The 22,341-nt window shown below is 41.7% G+C and overlaps 1 protein-coding gene across 1 annotated transcript in view; it reads right to left on the bottom strand.

The window, feature by feature from the left end:
• The window catches only part of DIAPH3 (diaphanous related formin 3), a 277,885-nt gene extending 258,329 nt beyond the window's left edge, over positions 1-19,556 (bottom strand). Inside the window, exon 1 of the mRNA XM_054163054.1 lies at positions 19,332-19,556. Coding sequence (XP_054019029.1) covers positions 19,332-19,490 — 159 coding nt within the window. The 5' untranslated portion in view covers positions 19,491-19,556. The remainder of the gene's footprint in view (positions 1-19,331) is intronic.
• Positions 19,557-22,341: the final 2,785 nt, after the last annotated feature.

The following is a 22,341-nucleotide window of genomic DNA, read 5'->3' as shown; positions in this document are numbered from 1 at the left end:
CCTGAAAAGAGGTTGTAGTGATGTGATGGGGGGCAGTCAGTCTCTTTTCCCAAGTAATTAGCAATAGGATGAGAGGAAATGGCCTCAAGCAGCACCAGGGGAGGTTTAGATTAGGTATCAGGAAAATTTATTTACTGAAAAAGTGGTCAAGCATTGGAAGAAGATGCTCATAGAAGTGGTAGAGTGACTGTCCCTGGGTAAGTTAAAAAAAAAGAATGTGTAGACATGGCACTTCAGGACAGAGTTTAGTGGCCATTGTGATATTGGGTTGACAGTCGGATTTCATGACCTAAGAGATATCTTCCAACCTGAATGATTCTATTCTGTGTAAACAATTTACCAGTTAGTACCCTTGACTAGCCATGCCCTGTAACAAATCAGCACAATCTGCCTATCTTATTAATTTTTTCCCCCACACACTATTTTTCTGTGACACTCCATTTTGTGTATGCAGGCCTATGTGTCAGCAACAGGGTCAGATCACAAGTCTGAAGGACCACAGACCAGGAACTAGAGAGACCAATGTAAACAAAGTACCAGCAACTTGAGCTAGACCTCAGATGTGTACATGCTGTCAGCACATGAGGGAGAGTGGTGAGTGTATGATCACTAGCAAGTATCAAGGTGGACAGTGAGAAGTGGCCTGGGAGCAGAGGAATTTATACCTAGACAGAGCAAGAACATGGGAAGAACTGCCTAGAGGAAGGACATAGGAAGTTCTGGACAGCTGCCAAAGAGACCATAGGCTTAGGGGTGGAGCGGGTGTGAACTGGGAAATGCACCTGTGTTTGTGCACTAGAGTTTAAGGGATGGGCACCAGGGGACTTTGCTTCTACAAGGGTGAGGGCAATCCTGGACAACTGATTGAGATCTTTGTGTGTGCATGTCTGTTTCCAAAGACAAGGCTACACGGAGAGTTGCCTAACAGAGGGACCAGGGAAGCCCTGTCAGCTGCCAAAGAGCACACACACAGACGTGTCTCCATGACTTAAGGAAGTCTTTATCAGGAACTGAAGTGAATTTGCAGCCCCATGGTTTCACACGACCCAGGTATCAGACACAGGAAAGTCTGGGATCTGGGAACCAGCAACGAGGTAGTGAGGCTGTGAACCCACTTACTGGATCTTCATCCTTATCAGCCACAGAAGGTAACAGGATGGCCCCCACTGTGCTGTTTGTGTGAGTCTGTGTGGCCTGCCATATATATACATACATTTTGCATGCATGTGTTTCTGTGGGTGCCTATCAGGAATCAACTTAGCCTCAACTACTGGTTGGACCTGCATGGAGCTAGTGTAGCCATTGCCTGTGTTGGATAACAGGATTCATTTTTCCACCTTACATTCTCCTTTCCTACACAGAACAAAGGATTTATTTCACCCCAAAAGGGCTCACGCATTCATAGCCATCTTTCCAGTATTCTTAGTATAGGAACAACTTTGCTACTTAAAATACTGGAATTATTCAGGCTGGAAAAGAGTTAAGATCAGAGAGTCAAAGCCCACAAACCTTCTATCAAGCATTATACAATGATCTCCAGACTGTATGAAATTACTACAATATTTTAGACATTCTCAAGGTATATAGAAAGCCACAATACATAGTGCTAAGGAGATAAAATGTTGAGTGTACATATACAGCATTCACCCTCAGAATTTATTTCAGATCAACTACAAATTTGTTATCAGAATTTGAATCAATAAGAGCCAAATGAAGCAACCATCAGAGGATGAATGGTGAAGTTTTATTTGGTTCTCCTCTCATAGGCTGTTATTCTACTGAGAGCCTATTAAATAAGAAAGTGATTTTGTGCACACATCATGGACCTGAAAATCAAAGTTACAAGAGATTCACAATACAAACCTTATGACTCATCTTACTTTCTGATCAGGTCCCTAGAAAGTACATGGTTTTGTGTTCTCATTTTGTACTGAGTGAAGACTTCTTATACCATTCTCCCAAAGACAACAGTGTCTACTGAACTTACACACTTGATAATGCAAGAATCAATGGGTTAGTTATTGCTGGCTCGACAGCTTATCAAGACATCACCTCCTAACAGAGCTGCTATGCATGCAGTAATCACATTCATGATCACTGAAAGGATTTCCTAATTCTGCCAGTGCTTCACTCCTGCCTTCATTCAATGCCTTTCTCTAAGCAAGGACAGCCAGTCAGATGAGAATGAGATATTCATGGAAAAACCCCATGGCACCAAATACTAAGGGAACAGGACTTGCTAAAGGAATTCTCATAGGAACATTCATTTTTGAGGCTGTTAATAACTGGAGATCGTGTTTAACACAAACTGATACATGCAGGATGCCTTGTCAGCCAATAAATTCGATATCATTTAAGCTCTATTTAAAAGCAGAATTTAAATTGCTTTATATTGCTGAATTTGAACTAAATATGAAAAACAAACATCACAATAGATTCTCAATCGTTTTTCAACAGCTGCACCAGGGGAGGCTTAAGGTGGAGGTTAGGAAGAAATTCTACACAGAGTGATTGCCCATTGGAATGGGCTGCCCAGGGAGGTGGTGGAGTCACCATCACTGGAGGTGTTCAGGAGGAGACTTGATAGGGTGCTTGGTTGCATGGTTTAGTTGATTAGGTGGTGTTGGATGATAGGTTGGACACAATGATCTCAAAGTTCTCTTCCAACGTGGTTTATTCTATTCTATTCTATACAGCAGTGCTTACACTCAGTTTCTAGTTAACCATAAAAAAGCTGGTTGAAGGTGACTGTCATGGCTTATACCCAGCCAACAGCTGAGCCCCATGCAGATGCTTTGCAAGGTCCCATCCTGAGCCACCAGTGGGATGGAAAGGAAAATTAGGAATAAGATACAATTGTGGATTGAGATAAGGAGAGCGTAATAGAAGAATATAAAGAATGAAGAAACAACAGCAATAACAAAAATACTAATGAAGATTATATATAATGTAAGTGATATAAAAAGCAACCCACATCTGCCCAGGCCAGCACTCCCCTCATATAGTAGGCATGACACGTATGGTATCAAATACCCCACTGGCTGGTTCAGCTGGCTATCCTGGGTGAAGCTCCTCCTAACTTCCTGTAAGAAAATTACCCTACCCTAGCTAAACCAGGACAGTGATTAACTAGTTGAAGACGATAACTCCCAGAAATCCACAACAGGAGAAAACGGCTATTTTCTGAGGACCGCTCTGTGCGTGTTCTGGGAACAAACAAGTGATGCTGAACCTATTAGCATGGCTGCTCTTGTTTACAGTCACAGAAAGTCAGTAGGGAAAATTATTTAGCAGGTGTCCTGCTAAATAGGAGAGAGTATTACATCATCCAGGTCTTATTTTTCTTCTCCATGTCCAGACTGAAGCCCTCAGAAACAAACAGGCAATGAAACAGTACAAGCACAATGTCAGAAAATCTAGGTGGCTTTTGCAGAACAACTTCCAACAGTGTGTAATGAGATTTTTATTGAGCTAATTTGGACAGTGAATGTTCATGTCTATGCAACTTGACTAAAAATAGCTGTTTATTACATACAGATTAGCTTCATAAAATGAAACTAAAACTTTGCTTTTGACTTTGCATATAAAGCATGTTTCCTATTGTCCATATCTGGAGCAAAAAGTCTGTGTGTAGGTCTCCAGAGTTAAGAGTTACTATGCACACTGCCCACATATCATAAAATTATATCACAGAATCACAGATTGCCAGGTTGGAAGGGACCCCAAGTATCACCTTTTTAGAAAAAGGGCTCATAGAATCACAAAATGGTAGGAGATGAGAGGGATCTGTGTAGATTATCTAGTCCAACCCCACTGTTAAAACACATCTACCTAGATCAAGATGCTCCAGAGAAGGAGAAGTCCCAGCCTCTCTGGGCAGCCTGTTCCAGTCCTCCATCACCCTTGCAGGACAGTTTTTCCTTGTTTTAAAAGTGGAACTTCCTGTGTTCCAGTTTATGCCCACAGCTCTCTGTACTATCACAGGCCACCACTGAAAAATAGTCTGCCCAACGGTCTCAACACTTACCCTTCAGGAATTAATAAGCACTAATAAGATCCCTTCTGTCTTCTGGCTAAAGTCTCTCAGCCTCTCCTCATAAGAGATATTCCAGCCCCCTAATCCTCTTTGTGGCCCTTCACTGGACCCTCTCCAGTAGTTCCCTGCCTCTCTTGAACTGGGGAGCCCAGACGTGGACAGAATACTTCAGGTGTGGACTCATTAAGGCAGTACAGTTACTTCAGATTCTAACCATAATGTAAGTATCAGACTTAATCAAGTATCTCCATTATTGGCTGATCAACAAGGGCTTACCAGATTAGACATGAAGTACATTAGCCTGGATGCAAACTAACATGCCAGCTCAACAGCTGCCATATGTGGTAGTTTTAGGCTATGCCTTTAAAATTTAGCTGCAGACTTTGAGCAGAAAAGTAGAAAAAATATAAATAAATCACTATTGGGTGTAAAAAAGGAAACAAGAGATTATTCTAAACAAATTCATTGGATAAATGTCTGGGTCAAGAGAAGCTGTATCCTAACAATTCTTCCACATTCCCATTCTTTTTCTCTTCTCTTCTGATCTTGGCTGTTTTGCTTTACTCGGGAGAGGGCATGTGAGAAAGGATTACATTAGGGGAGACAATGAGCCAATTCTAGCATGGATAGGCAGGTGCACCGGCTTTAATAGTGGGAGACAAGTCAGCATCTCAGCTTGGAACCGTCTCAAAAGATAGTGGAATAGATAGACATCTAGGCAGGTGTCTTGGTAAGGTTTCTCTGTGGACACACCTTCTACTGGCAGCTCTTGTGAGGTACCCATCCAGAGATGACCTTCTATGAAATCCTAAGCCTTGGAACACCATGGATGAGGGAATTAAGCGCTTGAGAGAGTTTGCTGTGAGAGAAGTGATGTATAGAGACCATGGTACTCTGAATCCTGATGAAATTCCTGTGTGAACAGGTCTTGCCAAAAAGCTCATCTAACTTGCTCTTCCTAATTATGTTACTATTCTGGCAAGCAAGAAATTATGGAGGAATGCCTCCTACTGTTGGACATTTCACTGACCAAATGAGACAACTGGAGGATAGTTTCACACATGTTTCTTTGGTTTCGGTCATTGAAACTCTGTTTGGTGAGATAAAGAATTGCATGAAAGAGCTGAAGGAGGAATTTAAAACCTCCATATCCAAATTGGCACAGGGAGATAATTTCAATTCTTCTTCCACCAGATGGATACAAGTTTCAGCTGTTAGACATCCTCCAAGGAGGCCTTTCCAAAGCAGGCCAAACCAAAACAGACCACAGAGGCAATCACATGGGAGTACTTGGATAACTCTGCATGATCAATTTGGTGAGAACATGAATAGACCAACCAAACAATAGGTCAACCAACTTTTGATCTTTTCAGGAGATTAAGGGAACTGCAGAGTGGCAGAAACTGAGGTATCAATACCAGAAGGGTGGCTGTTGACTTCCTCAGTTTCCCAGAACAACTCTAATAGCTCCAACAATAATTCCACTTCTGACACTAGACGCTGTGCTAACTGCACATGCAGATCTATTCCCCACAATTAGGGGTGCCCTGCCTCCCACCAGGGGGAGGAGAGGAATAATGGAGATAACAGAATCCATTGGGCTGTGTACATCCAACGGCCTGGTGCTTCAAAATTTCACAAGTACAGGGCCTTGGTTGACACAGCACCATAATACTGTCAAATTATCAGGGATCAGAGCCTATAACTATTCTGGGAGTCACTGGTGGGTCTCAAGAGTTAACTAAGATACAAGTTGACATCAGTTTAACTGGTGAACAGTGGAAGAAGCATACTGTTGTGACAGGACCTTATACACCTTGTATTTTAGGAATCGATTTTCTGAGAGAAGGGCGTTTCAAAGACCCTAAGGGTTACAAATGGGCTTTTTGAATAGCAGCTGTAGAAACTGATGAAGGAAAATTGATGTTGTCCATTAGACCTGAGCTTTCAGATGAATTTGCACTTGTGGGACAATACGAGATAGAGGACAAAGTTTCCAGTTGCTTCTCAAACTGTACATCACAGACAATACAGAACCAACCGTTACTCTTTGGTGCCCATTCAGAATCTGATTTGTCAGTTGTAAAGTCAGAATGTGGTCAGCAAAACTCATTCACCTTTCAGCAGTCCAGTGTGGCCTGTGCGAAAGCAGAAGGGAGATTGGCATCTGACAGACGACTTCTGTTGGCTCATGACAGATCCATTGACATTTCCATGGATGCTATCACATAAGTCATCCATGACTGTGACATTTGTGCTGCTATTAAGCAGGCAAAGTGAATCCAGCCCTTGGGGTATGTTGACCAATGGTCCAAGTACAAGTTTGGTGAAGCCTGGCAGGTTAACTACATCACTCTACCTCATTCTCAATATGGTAAGCAATATGTGCTTACTATGGTAGAAGCAAACACTGGATGGTTGGAAACTTATCCAGTTCCACATGGAACTGCATGCAATACCATTCTTGGTCTGGAGAGACAAATCCTGTGGAAACATGGAACTCCAGAGAGGATTGAGTCAGACAACATAATTCATTTCAAAAACAATCTTGTGAAAAACTGGGCCAAAGAGCATGGCATTGAGTGGATATTCCACATTCCCTACTATGCATCAGCTGCAGGGAAGATTGAACGCCACAACGGTTTGCTGAAGACCACTCTCACCATACCATGTGGATTTGACATTTCTGGCACTAGCTCTGCGATTCTTGTACTTTGGTTTAGCACAAAGAACAGTGATGCCTGAAACAGGTAAAGCATATCAATCAAGTCATGTAAAATCCTCTCACATTAGGGTTGAGTCCAACAGCTTTGATGCCCTTGAAACAATAAGATCTACTGGTGTTTCTATTCATATTCTCTCTCCAACTATACAAAGCACATCAACCTACAACTTTGAGACAACTGGTAAAATATTATCCTCTATTTCCACACCAAATTCCTGTGCAAAGCTCTGGGATGCTTCTAAAGAAGAAAATTTAACCTGAGGGATCCAGATCAAAACACCATGAAGTAGTAATTGGCTTGGAACTTCACTTTCTTCACAAGGAACAGCAAAACTTCAACGCAAAGTAAGTTTCTGGAGTATATATCACTAGATGATTTCATTGCACTTTCATGGTAAGAGTAGGCAACACAGTATGAAAGAAAATTCCTGACTGTGAAATATGTTGTGTGCCACAAATGAGGTATCACTACTTCTGGTATTTTATTATGAAGACAGGATTACAGAATCGTTATGAGTTAGGCTAAACTGCATTTACTAGAAGTACTGAAGAGTTTTTCTCTCTTTCCTTCCCCACCCTCCCTTTAGTGGTGAAACACACACACACATACGTACAGATTTGAAATCTTCATTTCTCAGCTGACAGCATAAAGGCAAGAGTATTGCTTATAGCTTTGCTCTTTCTCTAGGTGTCCTTTTCACTCTTCCTCATAGAACAAGAAGTACTGCCATTCCCAATTTTCAAATTCATGTATTTTTAACTGCCCGCTATTTACAATTTCACACCTGGAAAACTTCCTCAAGTACTACAGCATAGTTCATTCTGCCAGACATTTTGCCAGTCATTTTAGTCACAGAAGACAGCAGCTCAGTCTTGAAAGTTTGCTGTGACACAAAGAATCCTATGTCTTAATTATTTTGAGTCATTGTTCTTAGACAAGATACAGGAGAACATGGGTTGTAACTTATTTCAGCATCTTTGGAAGTAAAACCAAACCACTGTTTTCCCTTACCAGAAAAAGCACTTCACTTAAGATCAAAAGAAGTTGCTTCCATTGATTCTGAGTCAAAGACCTCTTAACATCTTTTTCCACCTTGAATCTCCAAAAGATTAAACAAATCTATTCTTTGACAGTCGAATTGCTCAATAAGATTAACTTCTTACCATATGAGAAATACTACCAGTAGCAGTAGAGCTTTTAGTTAAGAGGAAGACTTGCATAAACCAGGATATAGAAGAATCCCTTTCATTAGACAACTTCTTATTCCTAAGAAGCTCAATCTTCAAGATTTTACCTTTTTTTGAGAGCAAATTTCACTAATGCCAGAAAACTGAAAGTTAGAGTTTAGGCTTGTACACAGTCAATTTTTCAATGTGTAAAACATATTTCACTCTGAATAGTGTCTTCATATACCAGAAATTATATATTTACAGCAATTACTATAAAATTAGTCAACCTAACTTTATTTTAGAAGGAATTTTAGTACACATTTCATTTTTGGCATCATAAGATGTCTTTAACAAAGTTCTGTTAACATGCAGGGTTTCTTATCCTTCTGAGTCTTACAAACCATCCATTGGAAAGTGGAACACCTAATACAGAAACCAAGCTTGCTTCCACAAACATCTTGTAGGTAGATAATTCCTTAGATACCTACTTGTTGAAGATTGCCATCTTCATAGTTTGCAAACAATCTTAAAGAATATGTAAAAAGCATAAGGTATTTCTCAACTTAATAGCGATTTGTTACTGAAAGTAGACAATTCATTAGCATCTTGGGAATAATCCTGTAAGATTCCAATATTGAAAAGTAGTCTGCATTATAGACTAAAAATGTTGCTAAAATACTTAAACATTAAAAGAAAGAAGGTCCTGGTAAGCATTATAAATAGCATATTTGTAAGAAATAGATTGGGAGCAATAAAATATAAATATTCTATAAAGCCTAACAGAGAGCAAGTTAACATCCAAATGATGAAATAAAACATTTTTTTCATTGAAAGCTCTCCCAGATAAAGCACAAGTTTATAAAATCCAAATTGCATTATAAACTCGTCAGACTAGAAGTTCTTAATTACCATACCCAGCCCATTAAACCCCATTAAAGAAATAAAAATGGGTGATGTAAGCTAGGAAATGGCAGTTTCTCAGCAGAAGCATGTTGCACATTGTCCAACATACAACCCTCTACACTTAAGCTCTGTGTTCTGCACAGGAGCACTTTAGCAAGAAGTCTGGATAGCACTGAAGTCCTCATAGCTGATCTTCAGATGCCTACAGACCATTACTTTCCAGGTAAATTCAAAGACTTTGCAGAATGATCCACTTCAAAGAAAAACTATTCTTACCTACAAAAGAGTAGTACAGACAATGACACAGGTAATTTGAATTAAAAGAAAAGAAAAGAAAAAGCAGTGTTGTGATACAGAACTTCACCTACTGAGATGAGAAGACACTTTGAGAAACAGTGTCAGCATGACACTAAATACACCTGAAGTGTTCAAAACAAGCATTAAAGAGTTTTACAAGCAAACATTAGTTTGTTAAACATGGTATTTTAAGCTAGCCATGCAGCCTTCATTATTAAACATGCAATCACAGATATATTAACTATATTGCATGTAAATTGGCATAATTAACCGTGTCAAGCTCATTTTAATCATGATTAGAGCATGCTTCAAAGCCACGCATAGATTTTTGCTACCTGCATTGCATAGGTTACAATTAACAGTTTGCTGAGGCTTTGCGAATTAACTAAACTGAAAATAAGGCAGTTTCTTGTATCAATAGGGATATTAACAGTAAGGTTATTAGCTTAGCATAGCCACAGCAAAACTTTTCTTACCACATCATCTGTCAGTGTCTTGATATTTAAGTGCTGTAAATCAAACAGAAAACCAGTCATATTACCACTGTGCAGTAAAACAAGCAACCAACAAAGGAAAAAAAAAAAGGCAAGTCACAGTTACTGTTACTCAAAATAAGATGGAAGTTAAATAATGTTGAATCGTGGCAGCTGAAGTAGTCATTTCTTGGCAAGTTCCACAATGGTGGCTTACAGTGCACAGCAAATTATTAAAAAAAACCCACACCAATCTCTAGACCAGAAGATAAGCTAAGCACATCTTCACACAAGTTGTCTTTTATTATATTTTATAACTAGATATAGTGGAACATTTTCTCACAATTCAGCTACTAGAATTATGTCTTCTCTGAATGGCTTTGGGGACACCACCAAGGAGAGAGTCATTCGTCATTGGAATGGGCTGCCCAGGGCGATGGTGGAGTCACCATCCCTGGAGGTGTTCAAGAGGGGATTGGACGTGGCACTTGGTGCCATGGTCTAGTCATGAGGTCTGTGGTGACAGGTTGGACTCGATCTTTGAGGTCTCTTCCAACCTTAGTGATACTGTGAAGGAATTGGAGCACAGATTTTAAACTCAAAAGAAGAACATACAGTTCTTCAACAGTTCAAAACTATCTGCCAAGCTGCAACACTGAAACAAGACTAATGAGTACTATCAAGCAACACCTATGTGAGCAGAGCACAAGCATTAATTAGTGGTGACATCCAAAAATCTATAGATCAGTCACTGCTGGATGAAACAACAACAGTTCCTTAACCAATTATTTTGCTCTCCACTGCACTTCTACAAACACAGCAAGCGCCAAGATGCACAGCCCTTGCACAAAACCAAAGAGCAGCGCTGAAGAACATTGGTTACTGTTAAGTCAGTGTTGCACAAATACCATTTATAGTTTTGCAAAGAGGCTGAGAACAGACTTGGCAGGAAAACTGGAAGAATGTGAAGTCACATATTTTGTGAGATGACTCTTACCCTCTTCTTAGGGTCCTCTCACTGACAAAGCTTGGCAGCAGCTAAGCAACTGTCAATTGCTATCCAAATTATTCAGATTTGGAACTTGTTGCTTTGTAATCACCAAGTCAACAATACTTAGGCATCAGTACTTATAACAGCTCTTGCTCTTCCCTCAAATACTGTCCTATGATAGCTCTACTTGGAACACTGTCAAGAAACCAAGAAAGAAGCACTTTATGAATGACTATGAAGTTAAAAACAAAAAGCAAGTGAAATGTGAGGACACACTCAGGACTCAGTTACATAGTGTAAGTCCTGCCATCAAAAATCAAAAACAATGGAACTAGGTCAGTATGGAATTTTTAGAACAATCCCACTTCATGTTCTAATAGATAAGGGTTCCTAATAAGTGAAAACAACTAAGTAAAAATACTTCAGTCCAGTCAGGAGACTGAAGATCTGTATCTCGACACACTGCTTTTTCCAGTCTGATAAATACCTACAGAGACAGCACAAACATCTTTTCCTTCATTTGCAAGAGCTCACAACTTTACATTTAACAAGTTGCTGGTATAATACTTCCATCCTTAACTGGTCAAAACTGCTAGGGAAAAAAAAATAACATGTGGTATTACACAGCAACTTGGTAGCAAAGAACACTAAAAATTTATTCCCTTTTCAAACACATGCACATATTCCATTGTGAAGCTCATGTAATATAGGCAGGAAATTGAGTAATCTTAGAATTAAAATCTTCTGTATTACGTGTTTTGAGGTGGAAATTCAAGATTCATGTCAAACCCATGTACATTCCACTAAACAGACACAGGAAGCACAACATAAAATTCACTTCCACTTAGGAACAGTGTTGGATGTTCTGCAGCTGCTCTGTATAAAAGAGTATCATCAACCATGGAATCAGGAAAGCATTTTCCACATTCAGGTTTTGTTGTTTGAAAAGAGCAAAAGTCAATGGATAGTTCAAGCCAATGTTGTAACTTTCAACAAACTGAAATTCAGCAGTAAAGGGTAAAAAAGTTCATTTTGGGTACAAAACATCTCACTCACCCAGGTTATTTGACTAATTAGTGAAAAAAGACTACTACACAACCAATTAAGCCAATTTGGTTTAAGAAACAGATTTGAGACCCTATGTCTTTGTCTTATTGGTTACCTACAATACAGGAGTCCAAATATATCAGCGTAAGACCTTTTCAGGCAATGTTGTGGGGTCTGCTTCATAAGTAAATGCTGCAAGGACGTGACCTTGGTTAACCAGCATTCATGTCAACACTGGTGGTATTGTATTTGGAGATTTCTTTATAAAGGAGGAGAAACAACATGCAAACTAGCATCTAATGTTCAGATCTTTTAGCACTCTTGACATTAAAAAGCTGAATGACTTTAAGTTACACATCTCAAAAGACGTATTCTGTGATTTTTCTGTTACAATAGTTCTCAGTCAGAAGAGGTAGTTAAAACACAAGAACTGGGATGATCACCTCCCCTCTTCCTCATTAAGTTGTTCTGGCAAAGCTGTACAAAGTAAAATGAGTTGCAAATTTTCATGGTCATCTGTATCATTTAAGGATGCAGAGATGTGGAAGATTATATGTGGTCTCACAAGAAAAGAAGAAGTACAAATCTTACCAGATTTCACCTTTTAAGAGCATTACATTTAAAGTGTTGTGACTCAGGAACAGGAGTGCATTTTTATTCTTGCTAGGCCAGACACAAACAAACACATCCCTAATAAGGAGACAAACTAGAGCACAGTTAGGTAGGCTTTACTGCCATAGAAACACATTTCCAGACCTGGATATATTGGTTTACAGAAGTAAGACATATTCTGCTCTTGTGAGTAGGTTGCCTGAAATATAGGCCTGCAAGTAAATAAATCTGGCTTAAGTAATATTCCTGTGGTACCCAGTTACTGCTCTAAAACAAGATACAGGATTACAGAATACTGCTCTGCAATGGATGAAAATACTAATATATTATTCTGTGCCTTCCATGAACTACTCCAGAACATTATACATAACTCCTACATTCTCAAAAGCAGTAAGTATTCTTGTAGTCTGTTTTGTGTGCACCCTCAGGAAATTTGCCGATAGCACCAAGCTGGGTGGCTGTGTCAATCTGCTAGAGTGCAGGGAAGCTTTACAGTGGGATCTGGACACGTTAGACCAATGGGCCAAGGCTAGTTGTATGAAGTTCAACAAGACCAAACGACAGGTCCTGCACTCAGGTTGCAATAACCCCACGGTAAGACTTGGGGATGTGTGGTTGCAAATCTGCAACTTGGAGAAGGACTTAAGGGTATTGGTTGATAGTTGACCAAATACAAGCCAGCAGTGTGCCCAGATGGCCAAGAGAACAAATGGCATCCTGGCTTGCACTAGAAACATTATGGCCAGCACAAAGTTCCCCTGTACTCTGCAGTAGTGAGGCCACACCACAAGTATTGTGTTCAGTTCTGGGTCCTTCTCTATAGGAGGGATTTTGAGGTGCTGGACAACATCCAGAGAAGGGCAACAAGGCTCATGAAGGGCCTGGAGCACAAGACCAGTGAGGACTGCCTGAGGGAGCTGAGGTTGTCCAGTCTGGAGAAGAGGAGGCTGAGGGGAGACCTCATGACTCTCTGTGACTACCTGAATGGAGGCTGGAGTGAGCAAGGGCTCAGCTTCTTCTCCTAGAGAACAAGCAACAGTACTAGAGGAAATCGTTACAAACTGTGCCAGGGGAGGTTTAAGCTGGATATTAGGAAATACTTCTTCACTGAAAGGGTCATTAAACATCAGAATGGTCTGCTCAAGGCAGTGGTGGAGCTGCCACCCTAGGGGTGTTCAAGCAGCCTGTGGACTTGGCTCTTAGGGGCATGGTCTAGTGTAGACCTTCAGTGGTGGGTGGAGGGTTGGACTGGATGATATTAGAGGTCTCTACCAACCAGATATATTCTGTGATTAGGTGTGCAATAGATACACAAAACTGAAAAACAAATTGTTTTTTCAAGTGTATGTACATCCTGTTTTCTAGTCAAAGACCTACAAAACTATGAAGAGATTAAGAAATTATTTAGGATACTTCCAAATTCCAGATTTATCAGTAGCACCTACAGTTAGAAAAGAGGAAGTATCACCATTGCTTAGTCTTCAGCTATACAAACACATTTATACACAACTACCATTTTGAAATCACATTTTCCAAGGTAACTGAGTCATCAGCCTGGTACATGACATATGAGGTCATTTTGTTTGGCAGTTGAGTACAAGCAGTTTAGTTAAAGCTAAATCATAAATAAGAAAAAGTGCATAGATGTATCATTGCTGAAGAAAGTAAGCAATCTGCTGAAGGCAGTAAAGAAATTACAAATGCCATTTAATTGGCTCAGCAGTACTAGTCTGATCCATTCTGTGATTACATTTAATTCTCCATCTTTGCTCATGCACATTTACAAACAAAATTCCATCTAAATGATCATCTGACTTCTCAAATTAAAAAAGCATGTCTACAACCAGTATGTTTGGTACTTGAACTCAGATCATAGCTGGCAGAGATGGACGTTGTTTTGATGCCCCAAAGGCAGACACAGTCCAATTTGTTGATCATAAACAGAACCAGAAGTCAGGCAAGCACGCAACCATACACCACTGCCAATGCAAGAGGAGTTTCAGGCATGCTACAAGAATTTCAACACACATGCCTTCCACCACACTATGGCATTGCAATTTTAAAAATAAACTAAAAAAAGGAAAAATCCCACAACTCAGTACTAAATTCTTTTGGGATCTTCAGTTTTGCCTTCCTTGCAGAAGAAAACAAACACGTATTATACCTCCTCTAAAACATCACACACGTGCATCTTTTTCGATACATTAATAAGAGATTAGATCCTCCATGTAGTTATGAAGAAAAAGGAAATAAAGACAATTTTAAAAGGAGAGAGTTTAAGCAAGATGCAAAGAGGTTTAGAAGTCAAATTAAGCCTGAATGCTGAAACTAGATAAATGAAGACCAAGGATGTACATATAATCACATAATCCCCTCTATACCTTTTTAAATTAGAAACTGAGAAAGAACTCATCACACACTGCCATTAATTCTACCACCAAAAAGATTCAACACTAGCTGCCTTTTTCCCCAAAGGCTATCTCCAGGAGAAACACAACCAGAAAAGTAGATTCAGAGATGTAAATTGGATGATTACAGTGAATACTACTCCTTTGTCACAGTATTCCCTTAGTAATTTCGCTACCTCAGTCTGCTAGGGGAATTTATAAACTGCTGTATAATCCCACAGCATTTCCTACTTTTAATTTCCAATACACTAGTTCAGCATTTATTTAATGGTTTTATCATACACTCTCTCTGTTGCTTGGCAAGCAGTTTGAAAAGCAACCAGGGGCAAAATTATCTTAACATGACAGTTTCTACACAGTGACATTCTTTAGACATTGATGAGTTAAACTCAAAATTGGTGCTTACAGGTAAGATTATATAATAAAGTGCTAGAACACAGCACTAAAATTTAATATCATAACCCACAGTGTTAATTCATGCCAACAAAAATAACAGCATGAGGAATTTACAATTTTACAAAGCTGCAGCAAAGTAGTTTAGGTAACATCTGTCAAGCAATCATTTCTTTAAAAGACTAATTTAGATTCAAGGTCTTACACTGCAATATAACTGCAGCAATAATTCAGTCACTTCATAATTAAAGATATTGACACAAATCGGTCTTACCTTTCTACTCTGTACCAGAGAAATGGAAGTGCTTTTGCTCTTAACTACATCTTTCTTTGATTTACAGGCGCCGTTAAAGGCAAATGCTAATTTTGCTATTTTTACCAGATAGGTGCAAACAAGAAAGCCATCTTAACTCATACATTTCATAAAAAATCCTATCAAAAACATAACATGAAAGTTACTGACGACAGGTCCATGGTATACTGAAATGAATAGAAACACCACTAACTCAAGACAGAAATTGAAGTTGACCTTTTGAAGGCTGGTGTGTACAAGATGTAGTTCCAGCAACGTGTAATTGGAAGTCATGTAATCTAGTACTTTGATGATTTCCTAACTTTTGGGGGGAAGGGATGGGGGGGGAGGGTGAGCAGATGGAGAGAAGTGGCAAAGAACTGCTTTTTACCCACCTCACAGCAGATTTTAAAACTTTCCTGCTCAACGTATACACAGAAGACAGGCCACACCTTGACTACTCTGTCCAGCTCTGGGTCCCTCAGTTTGGGAAAGATGTTGACTTGCTGGAACGTGTCCAGAGAAGGGCAACAAAGTTGGTGAGGGGTTTGGAGTACAAGCCCTATGAGGAGAGCCTGAGGGAGCTGGGGTTGCTTAGCCTGGAGAAGAGGAGGCTCAGGGGAGACCTTATTGCTCTCTACAACAACCTGAAGAGACATTGTAGACAGGTGGGGGCTGGTCTCTTCTCCCATGCAAGAGCACCAGAACAAGGGGACACAGTCTCAAGCAGCCCCAGGAATGGTTCAGACTGGATGTTAGGAAGAAATTCTACACAGAGAGAGTGATTGCCCATTGGAATGGGCTGCGCGGGGAGGTGATGGAGTCACCATCACTGGAGGTGTTTAGGAGGAGACTTCACAGGGTGCTTGGTTGCATGGTTTAGTTGATTAGGTGGTGTTGGATGATGGACACGATGATCTTGAAGGTCTCTTCCAACCTGGTCTATTCTATTCTATAGTATGTGCCATCCTTCAGTTTATTTTCTTTTACCTAGCACCTACACCTCAAAGCTAAATGCAAGAGCCTTCAGTAAGATGACTTATCATAGAGTATCTTTTGCCCTTTTAAGATTGTCCCTCTTCCAAATCCTTGGGCCTGCTGAACAAAGCCAAGCTGGTGTGTGCTTCAAAATTAACTATCACTCCCTAAAAAACAATTATTTTACATTATTTGTAAAACAACAGCGAGAGCTGAGGTTTACAACTCATTCACTCCTGAGAAGCTAGTTTATTCAGAAAGACAGTATTTAAAGATGACATTTGATTGGAATGAACCACTGTAAATGTTTAGCCCAAAGATTCTTACTCCCCCTCCAAGTGAAATGGGTTTTAAAAAGAGAAAATTTCCTCCTGCTAAATTAAGCTTTGGAAGAAATTTTTAAAAAAAAACAAAAAAAAGGAACTGCATGCTAATGATGTCAAGTTTATCAACCAGCAATCCAGTTTCACCTTACAGTTTGCCAGATAATCAAATTATTCTTTGGATTAGCATATCTGCTGTAATAGATCAATGTGTTGCATTGACTGGAAGGGACCAACCTGGAACCTACTTTCATGCCTTTCACACTGAGGTAAACTTGACTAATATAATCTGGATGACTTTCATTCACTGAATGTAACAGCCAATTTCATCCACATTTGACAAATGCACAAAAGATCAGAAACATAACACAGGTGACACAGTCCAAGTGTTAATGTAACACTGCCAAGTAGATTGTCAAGTCCACTACTAAACCATGTTCCTAAATACCAAGTCAACACATCTTTTAAACATCTCCAGGGATGGTGGCTCAACCACTTCCCTATGCAGTCTGTCCCAGTGCTTGACAACAGTTTTCCCTGAGAAGAAAAGACAAGCACTCACCTTGCTATAACCTCTATTTTTTTCTCCAGGCTAAAGAATCCCAGTTTCCTCAGCCACTCTTCATTAGACTTGTTCTGTATACCCTCCACCAACTTTGTGCTCATCTTTGGACACATTCTAGCAATTCAATGTCCTTCATGTAGTGCAGAGCCTAAAACTGAATATAGTGTTTGAAGTGCAGCCTCACCAGTGCCCAAGTACAGGGGCACAATCACCTACCTACTTACTACTGCTTGTCACACTATTTCCAACACAAGCTTTGTCCTTCTTGGCTACCTGAGCACACTGCTGGCTCACATTCAGCTGGCTGTCAACCAACACCCACAGCTCCTTTTCCACCAGCCAGTCTTCCATCCTCTCTTCCCCAGGCCTGTAGTGTGACTGAAGTAGCAGGCCTGGCACTTGGCCTTGCTGAGCCTACCACTGGGCTAAGACCATTGATTGAGCTTGTCCAGATCCCTCTGTAGAGCCTTCCTGCTGTCAAGTAGAACACTCTTGCCTAGCCTGGAAAGCCTAGACATGTATCAAATAAGGTCACCTGCACCAAAGAGATGGCCTTCTTTCATTGAAAAGCCAATCAGACACCATCTAAGAAAAAAAACTCTGGCTTGTATCACATATTTGGCTGGCTTATACTTCCTATAAATTATTTCTATTTTAACACATGGTTGGGAATTGAAAAGTGAACATGATGGCAACACCCTGTTTTAACAAACATGGGGAAAAGTGAAAATTGTTGCAAAATCCTTATTGTGTAAGAATTCAGCTGCTAAATTATCAATAAGAAAATCCTTTTGACTCAGCACTTTTCTCTCCCCCACACCATAGAAATAACACAACCCTGAAGTCATACACCAGTAACTCCACCGATGCATTCAGACCGAGTAGACTGTATAGGTTTTTACTCAGGGATCCTGTATCAAAGTATATCAAGCCATGGCACCTGAACAACTAGAATGCACCCCCAGTAGATATATAGCCATTTATGAAGACAAGCAAATATCTCTTGGTCTGGCCATTCTAACACGCAAAACCAGGCACAAGTACTTGCTGCAAACAACAGTCTGTGCAGCCACAATATGAAAAGGATTCCAGGAAACAGGAATGCCAGGAGGAAGTTGTGACCTTGCAAAACTGATTTGGACAGTCTGTTTGCTATCACTTTGTGGCTAACTTCTTTGAACTTCTGTTCAAGTGCCAGACACTCAAGTAATGAATATTGCACAAAGGTGCCTTAGAAACAAGAATCCACTGTACATTATATATTATACTATCCATTTCATAAGCACATAATGCAGCTTAGAGCAGGTGGGCTCAGAGCTGGATGAAGACTAACCTGTTTATTACCTAAAAATGAACATGGGATGCAGCTACTCTGCATGTGGTGGGTTCAAAACCTGTAGGTTTTCATTAAGTCAAATACAAAAAAAAATCTGTTTGGGGGTGTGGGGTTTTTTTTCAGTTACAGCACATCTTGCAGATACATTTAGCTTGTGGACAGTTATTAGCCATTTTGAGTTTTCCTGTTTCTTGGTGTGATAGCCAAAAGCCTGCAAAAGCAGGGCTAGGGAGAAGACTTTGTTCAGTGTTCTTTGATATCAAAGACTCAATTTTTCATCATACACTCTACACCACCAAAATAAAACTAATTCTAAAAAAATCTAGTTCTATTAACAGGAACATCATTTAAGAGCTATAAAGCCATTGCATTCCCCTTATACCTACAGCTGTCAAACAGCAAGAGAAAATATTGGAGAGACCACAAAACTTGGTGCAAAATAAAGCCACGTCCTTCCATGTCAGCAAGGAAGAGGTGAGATGGGGTATCCAGGTTCATCCTTTGATGCTCAGTTGAAGTTGATGGCGCCCCTTTGTAGTCCGTATTTTCCTACCCGCCCCCCAAGTCTCTCACTGGGTTCTAGGTCACTGACCGCCCCCGGCGAGATGTTGGGCAAGGCCGCTGCACGGTCGGGCCCCTCGCCATAGGCCCGGCAGGGAGACGGCCTGCTGGATCGCATCAGTCGCCGACAGGCCCAAACGTCAGTCAGGCCCACACCTCAGGCAGTCTGCCACGGCCAGCCCCAGAGAGGGCTGCGGCTCTTGGGATCGACTCGTACTTACGAATTTGGGCTTCCTGCCGTCCCCTGCCGCCTCCTCAAAGCCGCCAGCGCTCCCGGTCCCCAGCGGGCCCTTCCGACGGAGCCCCTTATTCTCCCGCCCGCTGCGACCTGGCGGCGAGGACGGGGCGCAGTAACGCGGCCGCGCCCGCCGCTGCTCCATGGCTGCACCCTGCAGAGGGGAGACGGAGAGAGATCACTGCCCGCGATCGGGCCCAGGCCCAGCGGCCCTGGCCGAGCTGGGCGCCTGCGATTAGCGCGGCTTACCTGGGGTCAGCGGGCAGGACACCGCGGGGGGGGAAGGGAGAGCTCAGGGCTAAAGCCGCCGCCTCGGTGCAGCAGAGGATTTAGCGAGGAGCGTAATCCCGGCAGCGGATGCCCCCGGCAGCCGCACAGCCACGTCGGAGCACAGGGCGGAGAGGAGGGACAGCAGCGCGCGCTCTTAACGGCCGTTCTCCGGACCTGTCAGAGCCTAGGAATGTGCCGCCGTACGAATCGTCCCGCCACTGCCTGTCCCGCCCCCGGGCTGCCCGCGCTAGCCAATCCGTGGCGACAGGATGGAATTGTCGTTTTCCAGTTGGCTGGCCTACCGCTAATCTCCGATGCATTCCCCTCAGAGCGCTGTCGAGGAGGCCCCGTGACCGCACCTGTTTACTTGAGCGCCACCCTCAGCCCTGGCTCCCTTCGGACTCCCTGCCCTGCCGCGCCGTCCTCCCGCGCAGGGGAAGAGGGACGAACTGTGGCGGAGGCGCAGTGAAGGCGTGTCAGTGGGCTCTGTGAGCGCATATGAGCTGTCTTAAGGGTTCGGGACGCTCTGTTTTGGTTTGTCTCCCCAGAAGGTTTTACGTTGGTGAACTGCGGGCGCTCAGCCAAATTAGTGTCTTGGCTGTAGAGCACTTCGTTTCCTCTGGCAGAATGAGCTGTGCTGCACCCCCACCCCATTTCCTGTCAGCTCTGTGAAAATACCGGCAGAAGATGGCTAAATCCCTGTGTTTTCAGGTCTAACCGCTTCCCTCTTAAGTGGTTAAGACACACTTTCACCCCCTGAGGAAGGTTTGCTTCTATTGCTTCCCAACTGCCTTCTAAAGGATCTGATCACCCACTGCTAAAGGTAGGGATGGTTCCTTCACCTGTTTGGCCTAGGAGGATGATTTCCAAGGTCTGGCTTTGTTTAAAATTTCCATTTCATAGGTAGAGCCACTGACAGGCAAAAACTCGTTCATCTATTTCTGTGTAACAGGTTGCCTGGGGAAGTATCACAGTGTATTAGAGGTTGGAAGAGACCTCAGGAGATCATCAGGTCCAATCCCCCCCACCCTGCAGGGTCACTTAGGGTACTCTGCACAGGAATGCGTCCAGGTGGGTTTTGAAACTCTTCAGAGGAGATTCCACAACCTCCCTGGGCAGCCTGTTCCAGTGCTCCATCACCCTCACTGTGAAGAAGTTTCTCCTCATGTTGCTGTGAAACCTTCTGTGTTCAAGTTTGAACCTGTTGTTCCTTGTCTTATTACTGTGCGCCACCAAAAAGAGCTTGGCTGCCTCCACTTCACACCCACCCCTCAGATATTTTTACACATGGATGAGATCCCCTCTCAGTCTTCTCTTCTCAGGACTAAATAGCCCCTGGGATCTCAGTCTCTCTTCTGGCTCTCTGTTGGATTCTCTCCAGCAGTTTTCTTTCTTGAACTGGGGAGCCCAAAACTGGACACAGTATGCCAGATGTGGTCTCACCAGGGCAGAGAGGTAGAAGAACTTCCCTAGACCTACTGGACACACTTTTCTTGATGCACCCCAGGATACCATTGGCTCCCTTGGTTATAAGGGCACGTTGTTCCATGGAGAGCTTGCTGTCCACCAACATTCCAAGGTGTTTCTCCGTGGAGCTGCTTTCCAGCAGGGCAGCCCTAACCTGTACTGGGGCATGTTGTTATTCCTCCCTAGATGCAGGACCCTGCACTTGTCCTTATTCAATTTCATGAGGTTTGCCTGCACCCAGCTCTCCAGCCTGTCCAGGTGACATTGGATGGCAGCACAGCCCAAAATGTTCAAGGCCAGGCTGGGCAGAGCTTTGAGCATCCTGATCTATAGGAAGGTGCCCTAGCCAATGGAAGGGGGTTGGAACTAAATGATCTTCAAGGTCCTTCCCATGATTTCTATGCATTTAGAGCACTGATTTTTTATATGTAAATACACATTTCCATGTATTTTATATATGTTTCTCTCTCTTTCTTTTTTTTTTTGCCATTTTGCTGGTACTGGGTTAAGAGAGAAGAGTTAACACTGGCAAAACACAGGCCCTGTTCAAAACCATGGCATTATTTCCATTAATCTCTTCAGGCAGGGATTTTGGTTTGTGACCAGCACAGCATTTGTGGTAGTGCTGTTAACTGTACTAGGAAGACCAAAAGTACAGGTGTACCTACATTCTATATTTGTTTTCTGTCACAGAAAGACCTCCAGTACCCTACAGTTTGGGGGGAAATGCACAGAAATTTCATTATGCTATGGACTAGCAATAGGCATATGTTTTGCAAAGTAATTAAATTCTCATTACAATAATCAATACCTTAAATTTTTCTTTATCTTAACAGTAGTTAGAATAATGATGCAAACTGAAGATTTAATAAGGGGGAAATCTGTTTTCAAATCTCAATGTTAGGTGTTATTAAGAAGAAAAGAAAAACTTACCATTCAGCATTAGTGTCTTTAGAGTATTTTCTAAGCCAGAACAAGTTTCCTTTTTTTTCCCCCTGTCATCCAGTAAAAAAAAGGCTGAAGTTTCCATATTGTTTTTATCATTTTGTGTTGTCTTGGGTGCAGTGAAAATATAATACACCCTCTGACAACTGCATTCACTTATTCCAAATGATTTGAGGGGATTTTGTTCCAGTGCAATGACATCAAAAGTATAAAGAATGCAATCCTTCAGCGTGACTTACATGGCCCTTGACCTACAAAATGTAATGTCTGCCACTGCATAGAGCTCTGGTGAAATTCATCAGAATTCAGACTCA

Source organism: Dryobates pubescens, chromosome 7 (genome assembly GCF_014839835.1).
Source record: "Dryobates pubescens isolate bDryPub1 chromosome 7, bDryPub1.pri, whole genome shotgun sequence".
NCBI classification, from domain to species: Eukaryota; Metazoa; Chordata; class Aves; order Piciformes; family Picidae; genus Dryobates; species Dryobates pubescens.
The sequence above is the reverse complement of the archived record's forward strand: the minus strand, read 5'-3'. Positions and strand labels throughout refer to the sequence as shown.